This window comes from Cryptomeria japonica, chromosome 2 (assembly GCF_030272615.1).
Source record: "Cryptomeria japonica chromosome 2, Sugi_1.0, whole genome shotgun sequence".
Classification (NCBI taxonomy): domain Eukaryota; kingdom Viridiplantae; phylum Streptophyta; class Pinopsida; order Cupressales; family Cupressaceae; genus Cryptomeria; species Cryptomeria japonica.
The window spans coordinates 279,794,870-279,821,947 of record NC_081406.1 but is presented as its reverse complement, the minus strand read 5'-3'; the positions used below and the strand labels follow the sequence as shown (position 1 = coordinate 279,821,947).

General features: G+C 36.4%; 1 protein-coding gene across 3 annotated transcripts in view; it reads left to right on the top strand.

The window, feature by feature from the left end:
- The window catches only part of LOC131030494 (probable phosphoinositide phosphatase SAC9), a 169,001-nt gene extending 143,618 nt beyond the window's left edge, over positions 1-25,383 (top strand). For all 3 annotated transcript variants that reach the window (XM_057961335.2, XM_057961336.2, XM_057961337.2), the window contains 3 exons: positions 3,924-4,388; positions 4,483-4,716; positions 24,418-25,383. In XM_057961335.2, the coding sequence (XP_057817318.2) occupies positions 3,924-4,388; positions 4,483-4,716; positions 24,418-24,699 (981 nt within the window). In that variant the 3' untranslated portion in view covers positions 24,700-25,383. The remainder of the gene's footprint in view (positions 1-3,923; positions 4,389-4,482; positions 4,717-24,417) is intronic.
- Positions 25,384-27,078: the final 1,695 nt, after the last annotated feature.

Below are 27,078 nucleotides of genomic sequence, written 5' to 3'. Positions count from 1 at the left end.
GAATTGTGAAGGTTTCAGTTTATATTGCAGATCTGAGACAAGTCATATCAGCCCCTTTTGTCTACCACGATTTTTCTCATATCATCTCAAAAAGGCTTCGAACTTCACCTGAGTTAGGCGATTTGGAGTACAAGGAGGGGTGATCCTCTTAGCAATAAATTGGAGGAGTTTTGAGGAGAGAACAGCTACCAAATCAATGCATATCAGAATTTCGGATCTGACTGTCTCCATCTTTGATTTGGGCTTCTAGTGCATGCAATAGACTCCAAAGACACTCAATAAGGAGGGCGATCTTGTCTAGTGTATTGAGCAATCATTTTTGTGAAGTTTCTTGGTGATTTGGGGTATCAATTCTCCATGGTTTCAGGCTGAGATTGCAGCAGCAGGGGTGGCACCAAAGGATGGTCGGTTTGTCACATTCAAGGGCCTAGACGTGTGGTTATTGCTCCATCTTCAAAGCGATTTGTAATCAGGTTCCTAAATCTTCTTTTGATATCCTAGTTCTTAAACGAGACTCAGACTCGGCGTGGACTCGGCAAGGCTGACCCGACTTGGGACTCGGCAAAAAATCAATAGGACTTGGCAAAAACTCGGCAGAACTCGGCAAAAAAACCAATTTCTAGTGATTTTGCCAAGAGTGAGTCCTGGAGAGTCACGAGTCCCTGAGACTTGAGTAGGGTCACTCAGCGAGTCCTGGAACTATGGTTATGAGGTGAATCCATGGCTGTCCAATGTACTCAGAACTGCTGTTAATAATTAGAGTGATAACTGAGGTCATGGTTATTATTGTCTCATTGTAATAAGACCCCTCTATGTGAATAAGGAAGATAGAAGTTTGCTTGGAGTCTTCATTTCATTGTATGTACTTTTTTGAGGGCATATCCCAACTGTTTGACAAAATGACACCTAGCTGTAAGAGTCTGATTTTGAGTCTAATTTGGTGATAGAACATCATAATTTGGTTGTATATGCATGCTTGGCTATCAAACTTTCAATTGCAGCACTCAAAACACCTTTCAACTCAATATTATCAGACTGATATTATTAAACCAGCAAGCTGGAAGGGTGCATATGAAGTGTTTGACAATATTCCTTGGGTTAGAATACATCATTTCTACTCCTATTTGACGAGGGATATTACAGGGGTTTCCAAGAATCAAGAAAGAAAGTCTTCAGACTTGGCAAAATATAGAAAGAAATTCCAGACTTCTTGAAGGATTTCATCTCTTGAAGAGTCAAAGGCAAACTCCCAATCAATATCAGATAGTGGCAAGAAGAGTATTCCAAACAAATTTCCAGAAATAATCATTTCTTCACAAATTGGAGAATACAAGGAGGACACTTAATAGTTAGATTGTTCCAACTCAACATGTCCAGGTTCAACGAACCTGACTTATCCAGAAGCTTCTGGAAGGCACACTTCACAATGCAACAACCTTCTATTTTATTATTGGTTTATATTTAGCAAGGAGGACAAGTGTCCTCATATGTTATTTTCTCATTGGTCAAGAGGTAGTTAGTTGTAGCAAACCCTAATTAGGGTTTTATTTTGTAGACCGTTGATTGAAAATCAATCCTAGCTAATGAGTTGTAATTGGGGAGCCTATAAATTGAGCTCAAGCCCTCATTTGTAAATTATGGGAGCATGTTGCAAAATATGTTGAGATAAGTAATTGTTGCGTATGATTGCCAAAGTAATCAGTAATACATTGTTCGAATTGATGGTGATTACCTCTTTTATTTTGGAATTTGCATGGTTCTTATCACTCATCATAGTTTAGATTTCATTTCATGTATGTTAGAAGAATGCAAGATTTGATAAGTATTGATTTATGGTGAATTTACACTCATACTTTTGATGAACAGATGATTTTTGTTCTTTGTGTAAAGTTAATCTGAGCTTATTTTGTGGAGGTTTAACTTCTACTTTGAGTAATAGTGTTAAACTGTTGGTATTATTCATAAGTATGAAAACCATAAGCACATCCCTTGAAGATCTCACTCACTTTGTGTAGTTGTCCTAAGCGCGGTGAAGCGAAGTGTTGCTATTGAAGTCACCTAGTCAATGTCGTATCTTGAATTCTTAGGAATAGGTTAGAATTTCTGAACCCTTATCTCCTTTTTCAGTTTTCTTGAAGTCCATGATCCAAGTCCTTGATGATAGAGCTTCACTATCTAAACCTCCATTGTGAATTGAACATGCCAAGCGTAAGTCCCTTTGTGTATTACCACCATATCAAAACGCCCATTGAGCTTATCCGCATGTCAAGGCCTGACAAAGGAAACCTTGGAATCGCCATATGATATTAGCATAAGCGGTGATTTTTCAAGAGAGGATAGAGTGTCTTTGTATATTTTTTTCTAATGTTTGGTAGATGATAAAACAGACACCAACAGGTACCTAAGGCAGCAGGGCTGTGTCGTTTCTGCTCTTGTTGTTTTTGGACTGATACCTGTATTGGTTGGGTACGGGACCGGGACCCTAGGGGGAAGTACTCGGTTATTTAGGTTATGAACAAATATGGCTTAATGGACCTTCTTGTTATAGGCTTTGGAAGTAGAAAATTGTTTTCCTATGTTTCCATAGGTAGAGATTGAGTATGGGGGAAGTTGTAATTCGATTGCTTATTCAAGCTATTTCAGATTGATTAAAACCAAAGTCCTAAAGAGTATATTGGATTAACTCCTAACTACAATAGTGAAAGGCTTTAGATATATCTTTCTTATTCTTGGTCTTTTTTGTAGCTAGTGAGGGTGAAGTTCTTGCCATGTGGTTGACAATGCTATTAGAAATGTTCTGTCTTCTTGGGATAGAAGTGGATAGAGTGCTGGGATTAGATTTGATAGTACTGGCTTGAGCCGTGATGCAGTTAGTTTTGACAGTATATGATAGACACACTGCACAATGCAATTGGTCTATATTGATTTAATTTTTCCACCTGTGCTACTTTGGGGTGAGAGGCAGATTTATAGGAATCATCTATCTGAGCCTTTTTTTAAAGATTCTGATTAGACCCTTCAATTAAAGCCAGCAAGTCATCTTTGATTATTTCCGAAAAAAATAATAATAAAACAAGGCTTGTAATCTATGAAGCCCTGGGGCTTTAGCTAGCGATAAAGCTAGAAGGAGAAATCTATATTCTTTATTGATCCCTCAGTGGCAGACCACAATTCACAGTATTATCCTGTTTATTTAATTTTGGGATTCTGACAAGTAATTGTCATTGAAAGCTCTTTTTCGTTGAATTGCAGTTGCTGCAGTTAGAATGTCTTTGAAGAGTCAGTCATTGATGCCATTATATTATCTATAGTGTGGATGAATGCTCCATATTCCTTTCTGACCTCCTGCACGGAATTGATATGCTACCTATTAAAAATGATTTGTAAGAATATTTGGCATTTAGATCTGCTTGTTTTATTGGCTGGTCCTCTGATTTGATTTCTGTATTTCTCCTTTTTTTTTTGTATATTGGCTTTGCTTTAAATGAGAATTTTTTCTGAATTGTCATGGCACACAAGGAGCTATTTCCCCTTATTGGCTTCTGGGCAAAAATATTTCCAAATGCTTTCTTGCTCCGGCACTTCACTTTGCATTTTAGATGTTGCAGTTTCCCCATGAGTTGCTACGTTCATGCCTTTGAATGTTATTTTGTTGTTGAATGTTTGTTAGTGTCTATATATATTGGCACATTTAAATTTCATTTCTTACATTTATGCTCATTTATATCATATGCAATTAATGAATATTTATCTTCTTGGAAAAGCGATTTTAAATGTATAATTCCTTCCTGAATGTTTGTTTTTATTTATATCTGAACAAACATTGAGAATTCTCTTTCTTTACATGGTCAGATTAAATGTGAAAGAGTTGTATTGTATTCTATCAAGAGTTCTGCTGAAATTTACCATCAAGCCTTGTGCAGGTACAACTTTGGTGCAGCAACATGGTCATGGAAGAAGAGCGCACTTTCATAGGAAAATGGGATGTTCGCTCTACAGTTGCATCCTCATCTCATTTGTATGGACCAGAAAATGTGGACAGAAATGGCAATGCTCCCCGGCATTTGATGTTTAATTTTCGAAATCCTGTTAAGTGTCGAATTATTTGGATGAAGCTTAGTCTTCGGAGATCCGGATCATCATCAGTTGGTTCTATACAACCAAATTTTGATCTGTTATCTCTTGAAGGAAGCACATCCTTGCCACCAAGTCGAAGATCTTCTTTTGGAGGCCAAGTTGCAGTAGCCCCATACATTCATGCAAAAAGAATTCTAGTGGTGGGAAAGCATCTACGAGATGATTTGAGATCAGATGCCTCACTCCAGTCCTCAGAAAAGATAAGTTTGAGGAGTCTGATAGAAAGACCTTCCCAACTCAGTCGCTTCAAAGTATGTGTGGTGTTATTGTTCTATTACACTTTTCATTGTTTGTATCCTCTTTCTTGAAGAAAATGTAAATTCTTGTTTTCTTTTTACGATTCAGGTTCAAATTGAAGCTGAAAGGTTGTGTGATGGTGATCGCATGCTGGAACAATACATATCTCAAATGGCTCCTACTGTAGCTGGTTTCCGATTGGATGCTTTATGTGTTGTTAAACCTTTTAAAAATCATTCACCTATTTGTTCAGAGAAAACTTATATTGGAAACTTTCTCAATTCTGTGGAATCTGCACTGACTAATCCACCCGTGCTATTTATTCATGTGTCAGCTCTACAGGTAAGGACAATTGTACGAAGAATTTCATTTTGTAACTTGAGGTGCTTTATTCTTGTGAACCTTCTTATTACACTTTTTCCTTACAAATGAACATAATCGAGTTTCTTTTGACTTGTGAAGTGAACCAGCATGTGCAATTCTGTGCATTATTCGTTCTTATACAGATTCCCTTCTGTTAACAGATAGCTCACTTATTGGTCTGTTAAAATAATAGCACATTTGCAAATAAGCTCTTCAAAATGGAGAGTGCACTAAATTGGAGATTATGCATCATAAATTACAAAAATTAGAACAAACCATATAAATTAATTTGAGATCCATCACAATAGATATTTTTACGACCATCCTTTTTCTCACATAGTGGATATTATCATGTCAGAGGATATACTATGAAATATCATGAAAAATCTATTTTAAGTTCTTCTTTGACCCTAATTGATTTTATTTTGGAGAAAGTTTTTTCTGGTGCTGCTTTCTATGCTATAAATTGTCCATACTATGCATTTTCTGTAGCACATTTGTAAGCTTCACTTATAATCTGTGATAAGCTTGATGTAACACACCCCAAAAAGTGGCCAGAATATTTTTGCTTAATTTAACAATAATACATTACATATTCCACACTATGCATGTCATTAACCATAATAATAAATTAGTGCATCTCATTACAATGAAAATCTCTTAAGTACATATCTAGTATTAACAATGAAGATAACATCATTACATAGTCAAGATGTACAAGGGGTCAAGTACTACAACCTTCATCAATGATAGTGAATACAATAAGCCATGTAGCTAACTGTCACATATACAAAGTGGTCATATATAACACACATCATAAATATATCCAAAGGACTCCAAATTCAACAATGCAAGTTCATCTCGCCAAGATTTAATTGCTGATGGGGAAGGCATTGGACCTGCCATAGGAGGAAGTCCTTTTCCTGCCCATCCATTAATCAGGAAAAGAAGTATCTATCTATAATCTAGTAGTGTGATATATTGGACACTAGTGATGATATTGATTAATTCATTCCTTTATTAACACCTAAGAAACTATAGATGCAAAACTCTCAAACATATGGAATCCGGTTTGCAACACACATTCACAACAATGTAGACATGGCAAACAACCATTCCCAGATAACCAAGATCATGCAACACTTCACAACACATCATTTCCAGCACCGATTATACATATGACCGAAATACATAAAATATGCCAACTATGACAATCCTTAGATTTCACGAGACTTGCCATGCCACTAGGATTGACTAGCACAATATGTCAAAGTGATATGTAACATTCATATAAACTACTACTCGCATCCCATATTTCGAAATCTCTTGTCATTTGATGCCAGGTATCTTGTTAAGAAACAGATGCTCAACACTCCTACTAACCATGTAGACCAACTCCAACATAAATAAAAGAAATACATTCATACAAGACATATAAGAATACATGAATACACATCGAAAAATAAAATAATCTACTTCAATCAAGTATACACACAAACATGAATATAGTATATACATAAATAAGTGATGCATCTGCATGGAAATATGACATGAATATAGGATAATCATGACATACACTCCATGTCCTCGGAACGCATCAAGGCACATCTATCAATTGTGGAGTGTACATAAGTACCACTACCTCACATAAGATAATAAGGTTAACTATACCAACCAGAAAGCACCCTACCATAAGGTAGAAGAACATATGAGGATTAATCAACAAAGAATCTTCTAGCTACTAGTAGTGGAAGGTGGTGAGTAAATGTATAATACAAGTTATGGATGTCTCTGCCAATGAGAGCAGTAGAGCCTAAATGTGATGTGGTGTCTATAGCCAGAAAAGCAAGCTCAAATTCTCAATCAACTTACTAAAGGGGATGATGTCATCAAATGTGCTGAGACGAAAGTAGAGAAGATGATACCAGGATGTATCAATTCAAAATGAGGACATCCAACCTCTCCTACTCCTACAATCCTGTTAATTCCAATGGAAGCCAAGGTATCAAACCATCCTAACCCATAGGACAATCAGGTGTTGAGAAGCATAGGATAACTCCTGTCAACCACTTGCTCAAATGGCAACCCTGCAACCAAATAGGTTTAGATCCCCAAGGAGACAATACAACATCAACCCAAGCTGGATTTACATAAATATAATCAAGATATCTGATAACAACACATATAGTCAAAGAAAGAATTATACAACAATAACAGTTGATTCAAAATATATTCATACAGACTTTTAGAAATATGTGCAACTATCATAATTCTTTGATAAGTAGGACTACAATGCACTTCAAGGATACCAACACACTTCAAGTTGTACAGTGCAACTGCATGACATGTACACTTTTTGGACATTAGCACTCTTGCACTGTAGTCTTCTAGTTGTGCTCCTGTCTTGGTTAGGAAGTTACTAGAATTCACTGCCTAGATCAAAAGTGTAGTTCTTTCTAAGGGCATTCTGATATTGAACTGAGAAATCTTACAAAGCATGAATACAAATATAAACAAAACAAGATTCCTAGGGGTTTGTAAACACAATTTCCCATATGTTCTTAATCTCAGGTTTCATACGATGTTTCTACACAATTTCATGATCATGATCAACTATACAATTCAGTCAACCACCTAGTTCAAACTCATTTAATGGACTTCTCTAGTTCACTAGCTAACACCCATGTTTTCAATTCAGCATCACCCATAACAAGTAAATTGTCATGGAGTCAATTCAATAACAGAATCATACAACCAGTAGATACATAAACAACTTATTGTACTAAGATCCTTTATAAGATTTAATTCTTCTTTTCTCACAAAACCACAACTAGGTTGATCCTAATTTATTCTTTATTCTTTCAACAAACAGCCATACAAACCATTTTCATATACGCATGTTCACAATGCATCACTCAAGCACTCAAAATACACAGAATACAAGCACATCATGTAAGACAAGATCACAACAAACAATAACACTCATACAAACAACACCATGAATGACTCCACAATTATGACACAACTTAGAAAATACTGAAAAATCAAATATTAGCTTTTTTAAAATTTAATATTGAAATTTAATATAACTAAAGCTAAGAAATCCTGTCTTTATTTTCAAAATGAAATAAATATATTATCCATTTTCAAATTCTAATGATGAACTTGCACATTCAATTCAATCTTATGTAAAATAACTATGTTTCTCTATCTGAAAGATATTAGAAATTACCAAGAATTAGATAATTGAATGGAATGAATTCCTAGCATCGAATAAATAATTTAACACCATAATTATTTATTTTGATTTAGTTGAATATCTTAATTTAATTAATTAATTAATTACTGCCCACAAGATTGGATCTTTCTAGGACACTTAATGCGAGGACCTAGTTTGCCTTCCCTGTAGTTGCATGTGTCACACCAAAGTAATCTCACCACAAATTCTTAGTAGCATTGTTAGACAACAGCAATAATAATAGTTTCCATTAAAATAATTAACCACGTTAAGTAACCAATACCATTGCAACCAGACATTATACACAAAAGAATTAAATCAATAATCATGACCTAGATTATAAAGCAATAATTTACATCCTAATTACCATGGTATGAACTATGAAATAACATAGAATCTCAAACAAATGTCATAAGAGACTGAAAATGAGCTACGAAACCCGGGGATGCGTCCCCTACCTGAAAACCCCCGTCCTAGTCCGGGGGACGTTTCGGGGACTTGGGGACGTCCCCCCCCCAATCCCCAAATATTCAGAATTTTGAGGGGACGTCCCCGAAACGGGGGGACGGCTTCCCTAGCTGTGGGGGACGTCTGTACGTCCCGGGGACGGCTGGGGACGGATTGGGGACGTCCCAGCCGTCCCGGGGACGGCTAGACGTCCCCCACATCTAGGGCTAGGGAAAAATATTAAAATAAAAAGTTTTATTTTCAATTTTTTTTAATGATGTTTTTTGCGTAATTGAGGGAGTGAAATATCCCGTGAAGGGTTTTTTGCCAATAGAAAAATAACACCCGATGCCTATATAAAGTAATAAAAGTATTTTTGGCCTCACGGGGTGCTGCCCCTCGACCCCGCCTTGTATCGCGACAGGGAGCACGCAAGGGGCAATGCCCCTTGACCCCAACTTGGGGGCGCTGCCCCCAAACCCCCATCGAAAAATATAGGGGGAAACTGCGCTGATGGAAGTAGTGAAAATTTAACCTCTGAGTCTGATTAGGCTCCATTATGTATGTTATTTCTTTAATATCTATTATGATATGCATATTGACAATGTAAATGAATTGAAATTCTGAATTATGAGTGCATATTGAGTATTGAGTCTATTGATAATGTTGTATGTTCGATGTTTGCATTCTAAAATGTTTTCGTAGTATCATACACATGCTATATCCATGTTTTCATATGAACATTTAGAATTTTCCTATATATTTTAAATTTTCCCTATATTTTATATAGCCGTCCCCTTTGCCGTTCCCCCCCCCGTAATTTGCCGTCCCGAAAACTCGTCCCCCTGTCCCCCCGTCCCCCCGTCTCGGAAACTTGGTGTAACATAGAAAATGAGGGATGTTAAAACTGATTTTGTTTCCTTGGTTGCATGCAATATCATTAACCAAGTTTTCTAAGGTACTTCACAAGAGCATATTTTTATTAAACATCATAAGTATGGTGTCATATATAAGATTTGTTGACTATAAAATAGGGGTATACTTAAGCCTGTGTTGTGCAAGATGCATATTGCTTGCACAAAGAGGGCTTTCTTTGGGGGAATTGTATATGTCAACAAAATCTAGATGGAAATCCTTCAAATTTTAGCACCACTTAATCATTAATGATCACGTGTAGAACTAGCTCATTGATGTCTTGCATATGTTATCTACATAATATAATGTACATAATGTTTCACATAGTTCTTGAATCTCAATCAGTATGGTTTGCACATGGGTCTAGTCCCCATATATCTAATAAGATTTTAACCAGGGCATGTGATTAAAATCTTGTAATTCTTAATCATGTGCAACTATTCATGGGTCATGAGGGAATATCAATATAAGATACCCATACATTTGGCTAGATTTAGAGGGCTACTTGCACTTAATTTTATCTAGGCTACTGAGTCTGTAGGAAAAATAGGCTGATTTTTGTGTATGATTCATCCTAGAATCGGATTTGAAATCAATTTCTGTATAGAATTGGGCAGGGGTTGGTTTTCTGCTGACTAGAAGTTCGGAATTGGTAAGAAATGAACTTGGACGATTCTAGGGCACACATGGTATTTTAAAGCTGTTTCCATTGTGATACTAGCATTGGACAGCTTTTTTGATGGTTTTACTTTTCTGTTCTTGACTGCTAAAAACCCTAAATGACCTTCATTTCTTTCATTTGATGAACTTTATTGTGTCATAGGTCCACATGAACAACAAAGAAAATGAATGTCATGGGTTGTTTGATGCATTGTAGGAAAAGCTCAAATATCCAAGCACTATAGCATTTAACAACAAATTTTGCATGTCGACTGCTCCATTGACCTAATTATTCCCATCATTTTTAGATCTTCCTATTCGAGTTTGTTGATTGGTTGACAAGTTTCTGCTCTCTTGCTGCTTGAACCAGCCTCTTCATATTTAGTAACTTGATGCAGGGTTACATCTAATGAACTGTGCAGGATTAGTGTTTATTAAATCAAGAAAACTACTACTGTCATAATTCCTACATTGATAATAAATATAATGAATAGAAGCTAAAACAAGGAGACCTCTCCTTGGCTTGGAAAATTGATCATCAACAAGCTATGTCATAAGATTTGTGTTCATCAACAAGCTATGTCACAAGATATGTGTTCATATTTGCATTCAACAAAGATAAAATTTAGATTAAGTTTGACAAAGATAAAATTCAGATTAAGTTCAACATAGGTAAAATTAAAAAAGAAATAAAAAATTGTGATTAAATTTGTTTGACGCGCACACACACACACACGCGCACACACACACATGCACACGCACACACAGACGCGCACACACACACACACGCACACACACACACGCGCACACACACACACACATGCACACACCCACACATGCACACACACACACCCACACACACGCGCACACACAAGACACACACACAGACGCGCGTGCACACGCACATGCACAAATAGATTTGGAATCTTCATTAAAAGACACCTCAAATCACGATTGTAAAGATGTTTTTTAAGGTCAATCAAGAGGCAAAACTATAAAACTTTAAAAAAAGTTATGAGTGATCAAGAGCACTTGGTTGAGTTGATGCAGTATCATCATCACTAGGTGCACTATTTACTCTCATAAAAAATGTTAGGCTCATCTACAAATGCTATGCTTTCTAGAATTTGTTTTAGTTGTGAATAAGACGAATCTTTTGTAGATTAATCAATGCACAATCATTTCTTTTGTAGATTAGTCAATACACAATTTCAAATGATTGTGCATGTAAACAAGATCTCCCAAGGTTTTGGACAGCTTGTTCCTCTTTCTGGAATGAATATGGCCAAAGTAGCGCCAGTTCCTCTAACAAGCATATGAATTTACTTCTTGATTCAATATTTAAACAGCGAAGCATTGTAGTTTAGGAGTTTATGCTCCATAGGACATCCACTATCTATACTCGAGCATGCCAACTTGTGACATGTCATATTTGGTTGCTGATATTCCAAACATCTTTTCAATTGGCTTGTATTTTTAACTGTAGTCTCTAATTACAATTGCAATTGTTGCATTTGGTTCAAACCTCTAAATGGCTTCTTAAATTCATACTGCAACTTCACAATTAATCATTTTGCCTATTTAATTGAAATAGTTTAGTTTCCAAAATAAAAGCAACTGTAATTAAAAGTGTCAGCATCATTTTCTATTTGGAACTAATTGTATCCTACATATCCATGTAGTTTGTTTTCACATTATTGAGTGCTTTTTGAACAACTTCCTTACGATGATCCATGCTCTCATAAAGCATGTCGAGAAGTGGTGTCACCAACCTTATGAAACACATCAACGATTGTTGCACATACATTTAAAATCTTTGCTACCTTTTCCCAAAAAAATGCTGTTTAAAATAATTTGCTCTATGATCTTATCCTTAGGATCTTTAAAAAGAGCAGAATTTTTCCACTCGAAACAAATAAGAAACCTTAGAGCTGCTTTCTCTTCAACTACTCTTTTCAAGATGATATAAAATGACATAAATCTTGTTTCGCAAGGCCTCGACAACTCCTTATATGCATGCATGCTGTTCGTAAATGTTCAATAAGAGAGGGTGATTTTTTAATTAAATTTGCAATTGCTTTTCCTCTATCAATTGTTTCAAACTTTCATGTACTCTTGGGAATTTAGCCAACTCATGAAACAACAAATTTAGGCAATGGATTGCATATAGGCTCCAATATATATGTGTGTACTTCTTTACTATCATCTTTTTAGCTCCCAAACAATTTTCTGCACTATTAGTTACCATTTTAACCACATTTTTCAACCCTACTTCAAGAATGGCTTCCTCTAATATTATGAGAATTATAATTTGAATTTTTCTTGTGGTTCATGGTGTTAGTCGCCTTCAAAAACATAAAACCTTTAGGACAAGCCTCCCAAACATTAATCGATGGCCTTTGACATATATTTGACCATCCATTGGACAATATAGTGCAACTTGTTTCCCTATTAGAGGCTGAGCTCTAGTAGTTTCCCAATCATTCTATCATTTGACTTTTGCAAAAGATCTGTTTTGAAAGACTCTAAAGAGGGAGGTGTGGAGGTGTGTACCCTTTTCCAAACTTTGCAACTTTCTAAATCACAATTCAAATGTGGTTTCTTAGCTACATTGAATGGCATGGCACTTAAATGAAACAAATCAACTAATACATCATCCAAATGGCTTTCTATTGATTTTGAAAAGCTGTTCAATGTTCCTCTCTTTGTTGATAGAGGAAGACAAAAGATGTCATGAATCTAGACACATCCTCTTCGATTTGTTTATATTGTTATAGTTGATTTCATCTTCCTCACAATCGAAGAGGATTGGTCTTTCTCTTGAGTAGCTCTAATCTCTTATGCTACACCCACACCCCCACATGCAATAACACCTCCTCCTTGACCCCTTGAAATGCTTAGTGGTTCATATTAGAATATATTTAGTCAGCTATTTTGAGTTGTTCTATTAATGGTCATTGAGTTTATTTAGTATTTATTTATTTATTGTTATTTTGTAATGCTTCTTTTATTAGAAGACGTAGTTAGCTTTTTAGCATCAATTAAAAAGGGTTTGTTCTTTTTAAGAACATTGTCATGTAATCCTCTATATATACATTGCATATTTATGAATAAATCATCCAGTTATTTTTTCAAATTTTTTCATGGTATCAGAGCTTGGGTTTTTGTGCCTAAAGTTTGAGGTTTTTGGGTGATTTTTGCAGATCGTGGTTTTTTAGTGCATTTTTTTTAAGGAAAATTGTGTTTCTGAAAACTGCGATTTTTGTGGCCCACACATCGCATTTTTTTGCATTTGTAATTTTCACAATTTTTTGAGTCCACATTCTTTGTATTTTGTGGATTTTTGTCTACGTCTTCTGCTCCCTGCAGGACTTTCTCTACGATTCCTTCAATGCACGATTTCTTTGTCTTTTTGGTGGTGTGGATTTTTGGCGACATTTTTTTTCTCCATGTGCCAGATTTAGTCTGAGCAATTTTCTTTGCAACCCACTTTTTTTAGTTCTGATTTTTTTTTTGCAGATGCAAAAATCAGTAATACTTTTCTGCGTGAAAAGGGTTTTTCTTTTTTCATTTTTGGCGCCATTTCGACCTGTCTTTTTTCAGGACTTCTACTTGCGACTAGGTTTCACAACCTTTTTTTCTTTTGTGGTGGATCTGTCCTTGTTTGCTTTTTTCAAAAAATCTGGCAGTTAGGGTTTTTTGTGGCTAGGGCATGTTTTTTTTTGGATTTGGATTCTCTTTCTCAAACCCGACCTAGGGTTTTAGATTTTTAGATTTTCTGGGTTTTTAGAAAATTTTCTAGGTTTCAAAATTTTGCGCCTTGGGTTCAGTGCCAAAATTTGTGCTAGGTGTTTTTGTTATGTTTTTTTAATCAAATTATTATTATTATTTTTTTTTGCCTTAACAAGGTTGACCAATGTTGACCTCAATTTTCGTGATGGTCACCAGTGACCTACATAATGTTGGAGCACAATCAGAAGTTCAACAATTGCAACTACAACACTTGGAAACAGCGCATGATGACTATTTTTGAGTATCATTGCCTTGATTAGGCTGTTTTGGGCAAGATTACTCGTCCTGAAGTGGCAGATAAAGACCAAGACAAATTTGGTGAGCAAAATCGGGAGGCTATTATGCTCATGAAATTATTTGTCATAGATGATCAACTCTCTTAGGTGCCATCCGGAAAAACAGCTAAAGAAATTTGGGATCTCTTGAAGGATCTTCATTACATGTTTGACAAGAGTCGAGCTTTCTTTTTGAAGAATATGCTGTTTTCTATCATGATGGATGAGAAGACATCTCTCCAGGCACATCTCACAAAGATCAAGAACATCCATGACCAGTTGGAGGTTATTGGCCACAACATGGAGGAAGAGGATATGGTAGTGATCACATTGAAAAGCCCACCTCGATCCAACGAGCATTTCATTGAGACGTTCAATATCACCTCTACTAGTGTTGATCTGAAGTTTCCTGATCTCTGCAATACTCTTTCGCAGCAGGCTAGATGGAAGCAATAGTTTGGAAATGGTGCTAGTTCGTCCTCTACTAAACAAGGCTTCACAACCAAAGCCTCACATAAAATTATGAGTAAACCTCATCCCTCCCAGCAAAAAACACATGGTCAATCTCAGGGGTCTTCCAAGAAGAAAAGTGTCCAGTGCAACTACTGTCACAAGTTTGGCCACATGAAGAACAATTGTAAGAAATAGTTCGCGTTTGAGCAATCTCGACAAGGAGGGTCTAAATAAAGGCCCAAGTTGCTTCGCATTTTGATTAGGAGTCCGCCTTCTATGCGTTAGTGGCCACACGCCCATCCGATCAAGAGAATTCATCTGCCTGGTACATTGACTATGGCACCTTTCGACATTTCGCACATTGTCAGGATTGGTTTACAGAGTGCATGCCTTTCACTGATAATGTGATCTTTGGAGGAGGCGAAGAGTATATTGTTGTCGACAAGGGCAACGTTCAGATTTCATTTGGAGGGAGAGATTTGATCTTTCTCAATGTATACTTTGTCCTAGCTATGGAGCTCAATCTACTGTCGGTCAGTCAGATTATGCATCATTCTCCTCAGCTAGTTGTTGTCTTCAGTGCACACAAGTGCATTGTTGATAGGGAGACCCGCACTACTGTTGTTGGCATTGAGGATCATGGTCTTTATAGACTTGTTGATTTTGGTGGTTCTTCGGTGCATACCTTAGCAGCCAAAAGTACTTCCATCAACAATCTTTGGCATCAACGATATGGGCATCTGAATATTCACTCTCTCTCAGTTAGTTTGGGAGGGTCTAGTTGTTGGGTTACCTAAGATTTAGATTGAGAATCATGGAGTTTGTGGAGCTTGCGAGGTTGGAAAGTAACATCGCACTCCGTTTTCAGATGCTGACGCTTGGAGAGTATCCAAGATCTTGCAGCTGGTTCATGTATATATTAGTGGCTAGATGAACACTCCATCAGTCACTGGATGCAAGTATTTTTTGCTGTTTGTTGATGATTTCAGCAGGAAAATGTGGGTGTATTTTCTCAAGCACAATTCAAAGGTGTTCAACATGTTTCAAAAGTTTAAGACCTTAGTGGAAAAAGAGTTTGAATATCAGATTGTCACTCTTCGATCCGACAAGGGTGGGGAATTTTGTTCTATTGATTTATCCAACTTCCGTGCTTCACATGGCTGGCATTAATCATCAGCTTACTGCACCTTACACCCCTCAACAAAACAATGTCATCGAGCGTAGGAACCGTACAGTCATTGAGATGGCTCGATCTATGTTGGGGCATAGAAATGTTCCAAAGAAATTTTGGGTGGAAGCAGTCTACACTACTGTTTATCTTCTGAACTGTCTCCCACATAGTCCGTTAAGAAGATGACTCTAGAGGAAGCTTGGTTTGGAAGAAAGCCCAAAATCAATCATCTGAAGTTTTTTGGCTCTATTGCTTATGTTTGGGTTCCAGATGCCAAGCGCACAAAGTTGGATTCCAAGAGCTAGAAACTAATGTTCACCAACTACAGTGACACTCACAAGGCTTATTGGCTGATTGATGTTGACACTGATTGTCTCATATTCAGTCGATATGTGCTATTTGACGAAGAATGAGGACCTTTTTATCCTTCTTTTGTCTTGAGCCTTGAGGATCAACCTCCAAAGGCTAAAGATATGGTTGTTCGCCTTCCATTAGCTCCACCTGATGGGAGGGATTCAGATGACTCTGCAGTTGTGGAGTCTCCTAGGCATGATATTGCACCACTCGAATTTCCTTGAGAACCGCAGGATATGCATCCAGATTAGTTTTCTCTAGATATCTCAGGTGATGTTGTTCCTTTTGTAACAGATCTTGGTAATTCTACTCTCCGGCCTAAGTGGTGGGCTAAGACCATTGGTGATCTTCGTGACGATGAATTGCTTGAGCGTAGATTAGCTAGAGGTAAGAGCAAGAAAAACATAGTTAATTTTTCTCTTATGGCCAACATTCACAGTCTTTATCAGCCTCAAACATATTTAGAGGCTAAAGGACTTGAGTGGGAATAGGCTATGGCAGCTAAATATAATAGTCTTATGAAGTCAGAAGAACAACAATTGGGTTTTGTCTGATCTTCCACTAGGGAAGAAGCCCATTGGCTGCAAATGGGTGTATAAGGTCAAGTATAAGGCTGATGGAACCCTTGATAAGTATATGGCTCGGTTAGTAGCAAAAGGGTTTTCACAAAAGGAGGGCATTGACTATGAGGAAATATTGGCTCCCACGACCAAGATGAGCACCATTCAACTTGTCCTCGCTATTTCAACCCAGTTTTAAAGGAGGGTTTGTCAAATGGATGTCAAGAGTTCTTTCCTCAATGATGATTTGCAAGAAGTCTATATGACGCAGCCTCCAAGTTTTAAGGTTGTCGGCAAGGAACACTAGGTATGCAAACTGTTGAAAGTGCTCTATGCCCTCAAGCAGGCTCCTCGTGCATGGTATATAAAAAATGATAAGTACTTGCTTAGTCAAGTGAAATATCCTGTTGTCTGAATTTTGATGGAATTTATGAATTTGTTTAGATATATGTTTGGTGTTTATTTCATACCTTCAATATTCTTGTGCATGCTGTTGTTTATAACTAGGGAAGATGGGTTCGGATTGCCCTAAGGCAACATTCGAACCCATTTAGGACTGGGTCCTATCTTAAAGGGGTAGCGTGCCCCCAAGACAAGTCCGGCCCCATCCTCCACGCCACACTAAAAGCAACACGCCACAATAAAGTAAATTGGCGCCAAAAGGGACTAAAGCTGACCTAGGATATATGGGTTAAAGACCCATATAAATAAAGGTTAAATTGCAAACACAAACACAATTCATTCATCCATGCAATCAGCGAATTAGCTCTGCAACTAAAGGTGCGAAATCACTAAAGAGGATTGTGCGAACTTATCCAAGAGGATATAATGCATTTTGGTGCAGTCTTGAAGCATGTAAAAAGGGCAGATCTGATATATAAAGATCAGATCCAGAGAAGCAAGCTAAGTATTGTATTTGTGCAATAAGAGTTAATACATAATCTGACCTGTGGGTCTTTAATGCTGGGTTTTTCCTCCTTGGAGGTTTTCCCAGGGTATTTGTGTTTGTCTCTTGTTTCCTTGTTTCATTCTTGAGTTTACTTAATTATAGTTTACTAAATTACAACAAACTAATCAAATGTTACAAATCTGATTAATAAACTAGGGCATAATTAAATGTTACAAATCTGATTACTGATCTAGGGCACAAATTTAACACATGCAACGATAATAATGTGCAATAAATATAAATAACAGAATTTTCACAATGGAACTGTAAACCCTTGTATATTTACTATTGGAATGGTGAATTTTGGCACTTATTACAATAGCATTTGATGCTGCAATTACTCGGAAATTTACAAACAATACATGAAACACATACCCAATTCTGCAATCATTTCCAAACATGCCCTACAAGGGGTTGCCCAAGCTAGAAATATCATATAAATTCATGTGACCTTCATCCTGCAACATGACTCCATTATTGTGTCTAAATCTGGCTGGAACCTCCACAAATCTGCTCAAAATTCTGCAAATAAGCTCGATGAACTCTGAATGATTCCACCTCACAAGTAGATTTGGGTTTCCGCCCAACCTACAAATCTACAAGGGGTTTCATCCTTGGAAATGACTGTCATTGCCACACCAACAACTAAGGAGAAATATCAAGTATCAAACAATCACAAAATATCCCACTTGGAGAAGGACGAAGTGTTGAAATTAGCCTTTCAGATTAATATAAGAACCCAGAAATCAGAATTAGCTTCTAATTAGATTGTTTGCTGATAAATAGAGATAAGCAAAATGAACACAAAGACACAAGTACCCTGGGAAAACCTCCCTCTAGGAGGAAAAACCCAGCAACAACAGATCCTCATATTTGATTAGGCAATAACCAATTGAATTTACAATGAGCTTCACACTTGAAGCTAACAGCAAACTAATCACAGTAATAATTCTAACCTAGGGCACACTGTAATAGAGAGCTTATCTACCGATGTTACAGTCACAAGAATGAAGTTCGTTGCCCCTTAAATGGAATTTGCAGACCTCCAAAGGTGATCGCTGTGTTCCTGAGCAAGTTCGCTGTGCTACCACTGCGATACCAATAGGGTTTGCTGTGTATTGATGATGTTCGCTGTCTTCTAGATATGTTCGCTGCTCACTGGATATGTTTGCTGTCTTCTAGATGTGTTCGCTGCTCACTGGATATGTTTGCTGTCTTCTAGATGAAATTCGCTGATCACTGAAGGTAGTTCACTGCTTGATAATAGAGATAATATTCGCTGAATGTGTATTGTATCTTTAAGCCTTGCAAGTGGCTGGAATATATATGAGGTTCATCTTTTTACTTATCTCTAGGTCGGCCCATTTAACCTTGGGCGCTAAAACCATTTTTTGCATATAACAATGATGTGGATAGGTCCACACGTTTGGAGTGTAGGCTTAACTTAGTACATTTCAATATAGGGTCGGCCCTATAATGGAATCATGAGTTTCTTTTATGTTTGGCGTGGAGGATATAAGGGGGCCAGCCCTATTTGTTTTACACATAAATACAATAGATAGGGCCCTGCCCTATAAGGATTCGGATGATGCCTTAAGGCAATCCGAATCCTATTTATTTTTCTAACCTAGTTACAAAATCAACACGAAGCTCCTTTATAAAGACTTCCCAAACCATTGGTGAGATTCCACTCTCAATGTGGGATTAAAAATCACTTTATTTTATTTACTCCTTATAAAGTCACTTTACGACTTCTTATCATTTTTTATAAATAAAGTCATTTTACTTTATAACATAAAGTAACTTTTCTCACCAAATAATAATAAAAGATCCCATAAAATAATATTCCACCTTTTATTTCTCCACCAATAGAAATTAATGATTTGACCAGCATATCATCCCTGGACCCGCCTAATTTGGCTCCGAAACCACACTATCATACGATCGATAACTTTTGTGTTATGCAGACACAAAAACTGCAGAATACGCACTGAATGTTTGCAGGGCTCGACAAAAGCGTTGCGGCCGTTGTCCCCCACTATAGTATAACACCAAAGTTGTTAGTGTACGACAGGGCGTTTTTGGAGCCATAATAGCTACAACCATCATCCCTTATATCTCCTAATTAGCCTATCGGGATGGCGTGAAATAGGCTAATCAACTCTCGTGTGGTCATTGAGGAGAATGGGACATTACATCAAGGCTTTCAAAGGAGTCCTTTCGATCCCAATTTGTATGTCAAGTATACTAGTGGTGATATTTTTTGTCTTGTTATCTATGTTGATGATTTGATCATTACTTGTAGTGTAGCACATTTGATCGACTAGGTCAAACAGAATTTGTGCCAAACTTTTGATATGAAAGACTTGGGACTTCTCCATTATTGTCTTGGTGTAGAGGTTTGGCAAACAAATAGCCACCTTCATTTCTCAAGCAAAGTATTCCAAGAGTCTACTGGATAAATTTTGGATGCACAACTGCAAACCTCCGTCTACACCAATGGAGAAAGGGTTGAAACTATCAACCAAATCTGATTCACCTGTGGTGGGTGAAACTTCATTCAGGCAACTAGTGGGCAGCCTCATATATCTCACTTCCACTAGACTTGACCTCAATTATGCTGTGAGCTACATTTCTCGCTTCACGTCAACCCCAAAAGCTGGACATTGGGTTGCAGTAAAGCATGTGTTAAGATATGTGAAACGCACTTCTAAATTTGGCATTCTGTACGACAAAAGCAATGATCCTAGACTAGTTGGTTTTACAGACTCAGATTGGGCAGCTTGTGTTGATGACATGAAGTGTATTTTTTGGGTATGTTTTCAGTTTGGGCATAGGTGTAGGTTGTGTTGATGACATGAAGTGTATTTTTTGGGTATGTTTTCAGTTTGGGCACAGGTACAGGTTGTGTTGATGATAAGAAGTCTACTTCTAGGTATGTTTTCAGTTTGAGCACAAGTGCAGTCACATGGACCAGTAAGAAGCAGCAGGTAGTAGCTCTTTCCTCGTTTGAAGCTGAGTTTTGAGGAGCTATTAAAGCAGCTTGTGAGGCAATTTGGCTTCACAAGATGCTTGCAGACATGCATATGCCTCAAGCAGGACCTACTCCCTTGTTCTCTGATAATCAAGGGGCTCTAAAATTAGCCAAAAACCTAGTCTTCCATGAGTGGAACAAGCATGTAGAGCTTCATTGTCATTTCATCCACAAACATGTTGAAGATGGATTAGTGATCTTGCAGTGCATTCCATCTGAGGACCAGATTGTAGATATTCTCACCAAGTCTCTCAGTCAGGAGAAGTTTGTCAAAATTAGGGGGCAACTTGGTGTAGTTGATAGAATGACCATTAAGGGAGGGTATTAGAATATATTTAGTTAACTATTTTTAGTCGTTCTATTAATGGTCATTTAGTTTATTTAGTATTTATTTATTTATTGTTTTTTTGTAATGCTCCTTTTATTAGAAGACGTAGTTAGCTTTTTAGCTTCAGTTAAACGATTTGTTCTTTTTAAGAACACCGTCATGTAATCCTCTATATATATACGTTGTATATTCATGAATAAATCATCCAATTATTTTTTCAGTTCATTACCCTTGTTAAACTTCAGGTAAAAGGATGTTGACACAATCTTACGTGTGAGATTGATACCCTTGAGGGTCACACGTTTCCATCCCTCAATGGTTGATTTTTAGGAAGCCATTACATTGCAATCTATGTGCTTTAAAAGACAAATAAAAACATTTAATATTTGAAATATTAACATTTAAATATTAATTTTTAAAATTGACATTTAAAATACTAACAAATATGATCACAAATTTCCAATCAATTTTACAATGTAGACTTCACATACTGGAATTCATAATTTTAATAAAATATGTTAATTTAATTAAATTTTTAACATGATATTAAAACATATTTGAACATATAAATATTTATTGTCTTATTATATTTTTAAATATAATTTATAATTTAAATGAAAAATACAAAACTACAAATGAAAAATTACATCAAGCATCTGATTGTTGGCCTGCAGTTTCCTTAATTAGATTTCTTAGACTACTTCTAAAGTATTGCTTTTGCAGTTCATTGTCAATTGATATTTCCAGCTTTGACTGGCTTCAGCATTCCTTTCTTGTAATCCTTAATTGGCTATCCAACTTACATATATTTTGGACGTGAATGTATCAAAATTTGAATTTCTTTCTTAATTCAGTTTTGACTAGTTCCCTTTTTTTCACCTTCTCTTACTTAATTGGTCATATCATTTAATATTGTATGCTTGCAACCCGCTGGAGAAATGATCAAACCTGATCTTGCATCTGGTATATTATTGGCCTTCTAAATATTACCGTTTCATACAGTGAGTAGTTGTGTTTTTGAACCTGTTGCCTCCAAACATGATTTTGGCTTCATTTTCTTCCTTCATATTGGTTTTTGATCAGCAATATGCCAAGTGAGGTAAGGTTTTCCCCTTTGCATGGTGCAACTGCAGACAATAAAAAATAAATTCTTCTTGGTAGGTGAAGTTGCCTCACAACCTGTGAATCGTCTACCCTTCTTCTGATCCCTCTCTTTGCCCTAATTGTATGCAAAATGTATCAACATGAGCTCTAGAAATTGTGATTTGACCAACATGAATATTTTTAAGAGTGATTCTTTTGGTACAAGTGAGCTCATCTCCTCAGATATTAGTTCTGCCTTAATGTGTTCTCTACTTTCTGCTTCTCGTTGTGGAACTACTGGTTGCAATTTCAAAATTGGTGCCCCAGCAAACAGATATAAACTGAACCTATGCTCAAGCTAAAATTCTGTGCTCACCAACACAAGCATGCTCCAAGTCCAGTTGTTCCTTCAACAACAGAAAATAAATCCAGGACATGGATGTAACGCTACAAACAACATACATATGACAGTAGAAATAAGATTATGCAAGCAATGGTTATTCAACAGAAGTTTGAAATGTACGTAAGGGACTCGGAGAACCCGGCATCTTTGAGCTGAAACTGCCTGGTGACACCTCAATCAAAGCTGTAATTAATTTAAGCCTTCTTAGTCATATATTATCATATTCATATCAATTTTCCATTATGTACTCTAAATGTATTCATAAGTCTTGTTAATCAGCATGGTGAAACCTAAGCTCCATTTTGCCACCTACAACATTTTTAGGTCTGACCTCCTTAAATCTCTTGATGGCCTTTGCAATGTTTGCATGTTCACTAGAGGCAATCGGTTCAATTAAATATTGGTATTGTCAAATTCATTTTATATGTCCAATCATCACATTGTCAGATCATGTTTCTATTGGCCTTCAATTATTTATATACATTCTGCTGAAAATGCTTTTTCATAATCTCCTCTCAACACAGGAGCATAAAATTAATTTATTTGAATCCATTCTTTCTCTATTCAGTGAAATCTTACTTGTGATCATTATTCTTGAATCTTGATCTGTGGAACTTCATATTTTTTATTTTGGAGTTGTTGCCTCATAAACTCTTCACTTATAACAGGATCATGTTTATGTCCTACGTTTTTCAATGTTTCTCATATGTTGAAAGGAAATTTAGGTCCTGAACTTGAAGTTGGAACTTGGAATAAACTAAGGAAATAGCGTTATATGAATTTTGTCTCTCATATTGGATAAGTTTTTTCTGCTGAAATTTAGAGCTTGTTCATACCAACTTTGATTTGAAGCTGAACAAATAGCATTTAGATGCCCCTACAGTTGGGTACAAAAATATATTATTTATTACAAAATCAGATGTTGATTATCTTTTATTAAGGATGCACATATGATTACTAGCAATTATTTTAATTCTTTTCACATAAGGACGAAACATGTTGAGTTCTCTTCTCCATTGCACTAGTCTGTGCCACCTTCTCAGGTGTTGTGGCAACAGAGGCTTGGGGCTCTCATATGAAGATATTTTGAGGTTACTCTTCATTGAGAACTTGGCATTCTTCTTATCTAATAAATGGATACAAGTGAAAAAACTATTTAAGATCAGGTGATAGCCAGTCTGACCATAAAGGTAACCTTAGAAGGCACCGATTGTAATCACTTGATTTGAAAACTTGTAATAGGGTCTAGTCATGAAGCTCTTTACCGTGACAGGTATGTTTTGACTTTGAGTATTCAGTATTATGAATAATATCATGATTGTTGTGGACATTGTAAAACTACTTTGGGACTGTATCCTTGCATGCGTAACAACTTTAGCAATATGTAAGAAAACAGAAAGCATTGGGCTTCATCATTGTAGGGTTGGAGCACATTATGTGGAGTGGCAGTTGTTTGTCTTGTCCAACTCCTATCCTCACTCCAAAGCAGGAGAAAATTTGCACCACATTTTATGTTTTCTGCTTTCCAGATTATCATATTTGCACACATCAGGATTACTTGACTGATATTGGCATGATATTCACACCCTTTTTACTATTTTGAACTTGAATTTACTAACAAGTTACACAGCACTTTAGGTTACGGATTTTAATGGAAATCTTTTATTACCGTGTCTCCAAGGTGGGGTACATAAGATTTTATGTGTAATCTTTTTAGTAAGTCATGTTGTCTCTGAGTTTGACTAAAAATGATTATATCACATTGCAGGCTTCAGAATGAGAACGAATGATTGCCTTTTGAAAAGAAAAGACTAAGAAATTACACCATGCTTATGCTGCATTTTAATTGCTCATGCATAATTTAGTTGATTCAATAAGTGTCTTTTTCATCGCAGAGGATTTTACTGTTTTTGGCATTTCAAAACACTTCGAACATCTAAATATTTGCTTCATTTTATGGAGGTGTGGTTTGCTTTATTGAGGCTGATCCATGTAATGACTGATTTGAGGTTTTACAGGAATCAAATGCTGTAGTTCCTGTTGGGGAATATAGGCTGCCTGAAGCTCGACTAGGGACGCCACTCTATTTTGATTTTCCAACACCAATACAAGCTCGAAGAATAACGTTTGAATTGTTAGGTGATGTTACAGCTTTTTATGACGAGGTGACAGAACAAGATGAGAATATTGTTAGCTATCCCCCATTGGCATCTGGTCTCTCTTTAGCAAACAAAATCAAAATATATTACTATGCTCAACCTTCCGAGCTTGGAAAGTGGGCAAATCTCAATGCTGTATGAGAGTTTTTGGTTCTCTGTGTTGATTGCCTGTAATTCATGGCTATTCAGATTGTACCCAAGGTCTTGAAAATAATCATTTCTGTATCTATATGTATTAAATAGCTTTTATTTATTTATTTCTTGATTTTTCCATTTTTACCATATAAATATAAGGGGTCCAACAATAAATGTAGACAAGTGGGGGCCAATTTTTTGGCTGAAATTATATAAGGGTGTTTATAAACAGCTACTAATGCCATTACAAAAGTTTTGCACTGCATTAATGATTTACCATCTGGGCAGCCTAGTACATCCCTTTGTTTCACAACTGCTAATCGTATGCTTAATTTCTATTTGTATTGATCCCTAAGTGGGCCAGTTGTGTTCTTCAGCTTCAACAGTGGAACTTTCCAGTCCATCAATTTGAGGCAGCCGATGTTATGCTGACAGAATAGTTCTCAAGGTATTCATGTTGGCTGGTATCGCGACTTTGGCAAATGCATACAATGCTAATGTAAGAACGTCTAAAAAATAAACTCTCGGGATGAGTGATAGTAATTGAGCGATTGATGTAATCGTATCATTATTTTTAGTCACCAACTTGTTTGGGAGACCATAATGGTTAACTGCAGCTGGTGTGCATACCAAAAGAAACGTTAACAAAATCTATATTTCTAGACACAATTGATCTCTATTTATATTTCAGTTCAACCTAGCACAATAAATCTTCTATAAACAACTTCTATCTATGAATCAAGCATAGCAGATTTTTTTTTTCAATTAGTTGGGAAATTTAAAAATGCTGAATCATTCATAAAATAGGGATTTTTTTTTGGATAAACTAAATAAATATTTCATTCTTTAAAACTAATTGCCAAATCGTGGTTTTTGCAGATAAAATTGGGGAACTAAATCCTAATCATTAATAAAACTGCGATTTAAGTGATTTTCTCATTCCGCATGATTCAAGCTGCAGCTTGCAAAAAACTGGGATTTGCTTTGAATCAGATAGCAGATCAGCCCAAGTCTGAGCTGTGATAACTAGTGTTTTCTTTTAGATATTTGCTCCTATGATTTAAAGCATTTCTAGGTTGAGAAAGACCACAAGTATAACTCTAGCAAGCAGGCCAAGACAATGAACAAGAAGAAATCTCCCGGGGAAAATAACAATCATTAAATACAATATGGAATGCCTAGCTTAGTAGAGGCTAAACCACATAGCTATACCAAACACAGTAATGAAAAATCCACCATAAAAATAATAGCAATTTTAGGCAAAATAGTAGAAGCGGCATAATATTACACAAGATAAAATCGTGGTGCTGCTTCTTTTTTCATTTAATTTTTTTTTAGGTTTTTTAACCGATTCATCTCCCAATGAACTTAAGAAATGATGCTACTGATTGATTAAGCTGAGCTAGTGGAAAATTCATTCCCACTTAATTATCCCTCTTTTCACCCCTTAATAAGGTAAAAAGTGAAAAAGAGTAACCATTTGATTTTCATTTGTGCATTGTGAATTCAAAAATTGAGCTTTGAGGCAAAATGGTGATCCTTTACCATGAGCATAGATTTGAGTGAGTACGTCGATTCCATCAACCCCCACCATATGGACCTCCGGTATGTACCCTTAAAACTCACTTATTAGATTTTTTAAATTTTCACACGTTTTTCTTTTAGCGCTATTTTTAGCATTTTAGCGCATATGATAGATACTTTAGTGCATAGGTCTCGTTTTCTAGCACATTGACCTGTAGGGATCCGATTTAGCGCATAGGGCAAATAGTTTAGTGCATAGGGCGTATCGTATAGTGCATTGGCTTGGCTTTTTAGCGCTTTGAATATTTTAGTGTGTAGGTAGTTTTGTTTAGTGCATTGAAGTAATCTTTTATCACATAGCCAGTTTTGATGCATTGACCTCATAATTTAGCACATCGAAGGCGCAAAGTAGCGCATTGAGGTTTATGCAATTTTGTAGTGCATCAAAAGCACAGTTTAGTGCATCCACACTAGAGATTTATAAAGTTGATTTTGATTCCTCGATATTTTTTTATTAGTTTTCATTTCCGTGATGTTAATGTTTGATAAGATAGATAATGATTGACCTCATGATTGATGAGAGTCGATGATAGGCGTTCAACGAGATTGATTGAAATCTCATATGAGTTGATTAGGTTGATAGATAGATTGATTAATAGAATGCTGATACAATGATGTGATATGATTATAGGAGGATTTAGGCGTACTGTAGTCTCGAGAGTGATACTCAAAGACATGGTAATTGACACCTCTTCTAGTGCAGGCGGATCTCGATATCATTGGTAGATGCAAATTATCTTCCTTGCTAGAGATACCCTAGTATAGGATAAACACGAGTTTATTGATTGCATTAGCTGAGAG